This window comes from Cryptomeria japonica, chromosome 10 (assembly GCF_030272615.1).
Source record: "Cryptomeria japonica chromosome 10, Sugi_1.0, whole genome shotgun sequence".
In the NCBI taxonomy this organism is placed as follows: Eukaryota; Viridiplantae; Streptophyta; class Pinopsida; order Cupressales; family Cupressaceae; genus Cryptomeria; species Cryptomeria japonica.
In genome coordinates, this window is record NC_081414.1 from 775,110,933 (window position 1) to 775,117,523 (window position 6,591).

At 35.8% G+C, this 6,591-nt stretch overlaps 1 protein-coding gene across 1 annotated transcript; it reads left to right on the forward strand.

Annotated features, from left to right (window-relative positions):
* The first annotated feature begins 374 nt into the window (after positions 1-374).
* Positions 375-4,784, forward strand: LOC131076076 (hypothetical protein At1g04090). Its single transcript, XM_058013103.2, has 2 exons — positions 375-889; positions 2,999-4,784. The coding sequence occupies exons 1-2, from the start codon at positions 751-753 to the stop codon at positions 4,684-4,686; spliced, it is 1,827 nt and encodes a 608-aa protein (XP_057869086.1). The 5' UTR covers positions 375-750; the 3' UTR covers positions 4,687-4,784.
* Positions 4,785-6,591: the final 1,807 nt, after the last annotated feature.

Here is a 6,591-nt window from a genome sequence, read left to right on the forward strand (position 1 = left end):
TATTTTTATTATTGTAATTACTAATGTATTATACTGTTGACTTAATATTATTATCAATATTAGTACTTTAATTATTAGAATATTTTTATTTTAAACATTTTATTACTATTTTATAATTTTTATGACTATTAATAATGTTTTATATTATATTATGTCATTATTCTATTATTTTAACATTGTTATGTTATCAAAATTTAATACTATTGAATTAGATGAGAATAATGCTATTTATAAATTATTTAAAAAGTAAAAGATTTGTTACCTTGTAATGGTAACTACCAAGATTTAAATATTTTCACCTATATAAAGTTTCGATTTATTATCAATTTTTTTTATATTATCACATTGCAAAATTAAATATTTAGATAGAGATTCGGAAAGAAGATCAAAATACCCAGTCAAATAGGTCGAAGTTTGCTTTGTTACTATTGCCATTCTTCTGCGTCATGTCTACATTCCGCTGACATGTTTACAAATTCGAGGCTTCTCTAGGGCGTTAGGTTTTTAGAAGGGAAACCCCAAAACAGAAGGATCTAATTCTTCTGGATCAAACTTCCACAGTTTGAACCTGTCAATAAATAAACAGGGGAGACGGAAATTACTAAATTGGCAATTCCGAGCAAAGGTCGTTGAATTGTTGTGAGGGATGTGTGTAAGAAAAGTGTTGTGATGGACTTGGTCAGATTGAGATTAAGCCAGGAAGGGCGGGGTGTGAAATGCTTATAATGTGAGCAAGGGCGGCGGAGTACAATGTTAGAAATCATTGGCAGCTCTAGCCGGTTGTGTTCATGTTGGAGAAAGAGAAAAAGGGACTTGCCCTTGATGCCCCCTACCACTTCTACACAATACCCATTTCGCCTCAATTCGCCTCTGCCATCATGGCCTCCTGGTAAGTCTACCATTTCAAACCAGATCTGTTTTTGTATAGTTTCGATTTTATTCATTAATATCATCATTATACAAAATTGTCTGGCAGGAGCTCAATTGTAAGCCATCTTTTGCTGTTTTATCAATTTTGATCTCCATGTGTCTACATGGTTTTCTGGTTGTGACTCATGTTTTGAAGCTCACTGTTGGATAATATCAGAACCCTTACCCAGCTGATCTTGAGAAGAGTTCAGTATTGAGTGGCTTATACACCCATCTTGTTTGAGTGATAAAGCTAGATGATGCACTAGGCCTAGCAAAAGGGAAAACTTGTAATAGTGACCAAATCACCATATTGGTCATTTGATAAAAAATAATTTACTCAGCTACTGAGATAAATTCTATCCTCCGAACAGACGATTGCATCTTTCATGCTATCCCTTACATCACCTATGAGCAATGATTTACCCATGGGTTTAGAACTGTTTATTGTTGTCATGCAAGGTAATAATTCTATCAAGTTGAAATAACACAGATGAGAACCTAAAATGGCTCTTCATTGTCTATCTTCCACTGAACATGGATAGCTTGCACTTGTCCGTGAAATATACACCTTTACTAGTTTATTGCAAATTTGTGTGTGATCTATGTGCTGTTCTATACTGGAAGAAGTAACTTATGTTTCTGCTAGCGTCGTAGGATCACGGGATGGCAGACACCCCCTGTTCCAATGCTTATATTGCTTTTATGTATTGTAGTCAGTAAATGGTTCTGTTTCTTCTTCTAAAATCAAAGAAGGATTCTGCATTATAATCTTCCTAAGGAGTGTATGGGCAGTGCTCAGATTGCTTATTGGTGGGCAAACTGATGATCCTGGAGCCTATGTTCAAGAAGAAATTGCATTATGAAAATACTCTGTCCTGATTTGCCATGAATTCTTTAAAAATCTGATCTGATCTTGGCTAAAATAGGCATTAATAATATTAAGTTTCCACAATCCATAATTAATTAATACAAATGTTTCTGGATTAGATTGTGTACAGAGTTTTTGCATCAACGTTTTGGATCACACTCCGTGATCCATCATCAGGATAAAAAGAGAGCATAAGGAATCTCCTTATGCTCTCTTTTTATCCTGATGATGGATCACAGAGTGTGATCCGAAACGTTGATGCAAGAAATATGTACACAATCTAATCCAGAAGCATTTGTATTAATAAAATAGACATCTTATTCTCTTAGGAATGCCACATTTTCAGGAAAAGCTCATAGCCAACTAGAAATAATTAGTGCTTCTGATGAATGGAATAGCTAAATATTTAAAAACATTGTTTAGGTAAGCGTACCAAGGGATAAAATTAAGCTTTTGATGCTTTACTTCCTTAGTGCAAACAGTAATTGAACTCGTGTCTTACTTTATAGCTCTGGCATGCCTTCATCTTGTTTCTTTATGTAGTACTTAATCTCTAGCAGAATCTCACAATACTTCATCCGTTCTTCTATTATTCTCTATTATTCTATAGAGTTCTCTTAGATTAATATCTCTCATATTTTTAAAGAATAAAAGCTATTGATTGGATCATCAAAATTAGAATGGCCAAGTCAAGGTTGCTTTGTGCAGTCAGATTAGGCTAAGTCCAGTTCTTAATTCACTCAAAGTCTACTTGAATTTGTGCTAGCTATTAACTTAACTAAAATTTTGCCAAGTTGAAGATTTTAAATTCCATCATCACATATTTTAAGAATATAGATTTTTATTTACTTTGTACTAAACAGTTCATCTATAAAGGTAACCATAAAGTAGTCCCGTGTCTGCTAAATGATGGGTGAGAAATCAGAGCTCTGTCAAGCATACATATAAACTTAAGTTTGGATTGAAGTGTTGGTTGTAAACAATAGAAGACATTATGGTTTTTATCTTTTGATTTATGGTCATTGTTACTTTTTTCATGAGTTCTCTACTGAGTTAATTTTCATACAAGAAGTAAATCTTCTGAAATTACATACATTGAGATTACAGGTGGATTTAAAATGTATAGACATTTCTTTTGCTCTATTCTTGCTGGCCCAAATTTTTTTACATCCTCTAACTCGTCGGATGAGACTAAAGCTGTAAAATTGAAATATGCAGGCTCAGGGTTTGCAACAGGAAAGATATGTTTGGGGGAAATTGAAGTATTTCAGGTGTCCACACTGGAGAAAATATGGAGCTGCAATGAAGGAGGAAAAGACAATCAGGGAGCTAGTTTCTATAAGCCTGTTGAAATACCAACAGGATTCTTTAGCCTTGGCCATTATGGGCAGCCTAATTCTTCACCCCTACAAGGTTGGGTTCTTGTTGCTAAGGAGAGGACTGATTCTGGCAAACTGGTGTGTGAATGTAAGAAACAAAAGATTGCATCAGAGGCTCCTACTACTAGTCTATTGTCGACCCAGGAATGTCAGAAAACTTGCTGTACAAGAAGATTACATCCAGCTCTGGCTAAACCACTGAACTATACTTTGGTCTGGAGCAGTGTAGCTTGGCCTGGAAGACAGGATGGACATGCTTACTTCTGGTTACCTTACCCATCTGATGGGTACAAGGCCATGGGTATTGTGGTTACGGATACTCTCAATAAACCATCTGTGGAGGATGTGAGATGTGTTCGTTCAGATCTTACAGAATCATGTCAAAATAATGGTCTTATTTGGAACACAGAAACAAATTTTCCTAAATTCCCTTTCCGGGTTTGGACTATGAGACCAAACCACCGGGGAATGGAAGGTCGTGGTGTGTCAACAGGGGCATTCTATTGTAGTAATTCCTGGATAACTGAGAACTGTGTTCCTGTTGCATGTCTGAAGAATGTTGATTTCATCCTCAATGCAATGCCAAATCTAAACCAGATACACGCTTTAGTGAGTCATTATGGGCCAACTGTTTTTTTTCATCCAGATGAGATCTACTTACCTTCATCTGTATCATGGCTTTTTGAAAATGGGGTTCTACTGTGCAAAAGAGGTGTAAAAATTCCTGAATTCATCATGGTTGATGGTTCAAACCTACCTCCAGGGGGTTCAAATGATGGGAAATACTGGTTAGATTTGCCAAAGGGTTGTCAATCAAAGGAAGTCAAATTGGGAAAGCTGGAAACTGCAGAGGTCTATGTGCATGTTAAACCTGCACTTGGGGGGACGTTCACTGATATAGCAATGTGGGTTTTTTGTCCATTCAATGGACCGGCCACTGCAAAGGTTGGGATGCTGAATCTACCTCTTGGTAGAATTGGAGAGCATGTTTGTGATTGGGAGCATTTCACTCTTCGAATTAGCAACTTCACTGGGGAATTATGGAGAATCTATTTCTCACAGCACAGCAGTGGTAATTGGGTCAATGCCTCAGATTTGGAATACGTTGCAGGTAACAAGGCGGTAGTCTATTCTTCCAAAAGTGGGCATGCATGCTTTCCTCGTGCAGGAAACTTCCTTCAAGGTGACCAAAAATTGGGAATAGGTATAAGGAATGATGCAGCCAGAAGTAGATTTTCTCTGGATACAAGCAAAAAATACCAAATAGTTGCTGCTGAATATTTGTCGATGCTTGGAGCAAATGACACTCCCTCAGAGCCACACTGGTTGCATTATATGAGAGAATGGGGTCCAACTATCACATACGATTCACGAGCCTACCTTGAGAAGATACTCAAAATGCTTCCTCGTCAACTGAGGTCCAAAGTAGAGTTTATTTTTAACAAATTACCTAATGAGCTTTTAGCTGAGGAGGGGCCAACTGGACCTAAAGAAAAGGATAATTGGGTGGGGGATGAAAGGGATTGACCCACGACTTCTCCTCGAGAATTAGCATCTCTGTCACAACAACAATTCTCCTCTCGCTCTAAATACTTATGCACGACCTCCTTATTTGGAGTTGCTAATGCTGTATTTCTATGTTTGTATTTGTCATTTTGCAGTTTATCTTTCCATAAAGAGTAAATTTATTCTTTTGAATTCGTCATTAAAGAAACATAGGTTATAACCATAGTTACCAAGAGACCCGTACCCGTACCGGAGACGCGTCTCCAATGCCGGATATGTCTCCAGAAACTTCTTGGAAACTTCTTGACGCATAAGGTGCTTTTGGCTGCTGTCTCCTACAGTCTCTGAAGTCTCCCGACCAAAAATTGATGTCTCCTAGGAAACTTAAGGCAAAATGCAGTAAAAAGGCAAAAAAAAAGCAAACAAATAAGAAAAGCTTGCAGCAAAGCAAAGTCATAGTGAAATGACTGATAAGGAAACTATTTTGCAGGAAGACAAAAATCCATGCAACATTATAGTGATCGGATCTATTGACAGTGTAGAATTTTTGAGAGGACTGATTTCTTATCATTGTAATAGTCTAAAGAGAAATTGTCTTTACTATTTAGCCGACAATATTGAGTTTGCCCAGCATCTATATTATACCTTACTTTCACTAAACAATTTAGACTGGCTATGGTATCAGCAATATAAGCAATTTTAATTTCAAATTTTGTTCAATTTTAAAGTTGATGTTAAACTTTACCACTGTTCTTGTTTTCAAAGTTCTCTGTCATGATATGTTTTGGAAATTATTAAATCATATTTAAAAAATAATGGTGTCTCCAAGTACCCCGTCTCCTATTTTTGAAAATTAGTCATATCAGTACCGGTACCAGTCTCTGGAGTCTCCAAGTAACCCCCTCTCCTGGTAACCTTGGTTATAACTTATATCTTACAATGATTTGTTTCTTCTTCTGTCCTTAGATTTAGCTTCACTTGTAGTCACAGATTGGCACTTTCATCTCGGCCATAAATTAACATGTCATATTTCACAACCTTGCAATATAATGACATAATTTTGAGATGATTGTATCTCATCTCAATGGTTTCAATTTTTTTTTGAGATGGAATTATATTATTCCTAAGTTACTGGACTTGGTATTAGTTCGGGTTTGGTTTGTGGATTTGGGCAAAAAATTTCTGAGGTTGGGTTCATCCATACAAAAATATATAAAAATTAAAAAAATATACATATTTGCAGCTGTAATTAAGTTAAAATGTCACATATAGCATCATTTATTCTATAATAAACAAAAATCACTATAAAAATGAAAAATATTACAATGTCAATTAGTCAAACTCGAATGTCATGATATATTCATATATATTATAATTATAAAAAAAACAATGTCAAGCATCAACAATCAGCCATCACTGATCAAACATCATCATATGGATCTTCAAAAATATCATCACCATCCATATATCTGATGATATTGGTATTGATAAATTAGAAGAATCACAATGGCTCTGGCACTGGAACTGGCAAATGCATAGCCAGGTAAACCATATTATTAAACCATAATAATAGGCATACTAACTACATCATCCCCTAAAATAAAAAGTCATCTTGTAGACGACAAAAAAAAAAAAAAAAAAAAGCAAGCATCAAGTAACATTAAGGATGATTTCGCAATTTGATGATGGCATTGTCGTCGAGGACTTGTAAGCAAACTTGGAAGTATAATTCTTAAACTTGAACTTAGGGAGTACTTGGCAAGTCAAATAAGTTAAGTGGAGCCCCCGCCACCAAACCTATATTAAGACTTTCAAAACCACACAAGCCTTCATGGTGCACATCATTTTGCATTCACTCACAATAAAAGAAATGAATTTGTTTGTCTTTCAAATGCATTGGAATCCACGTTTTAGGGTTTGGGGGTG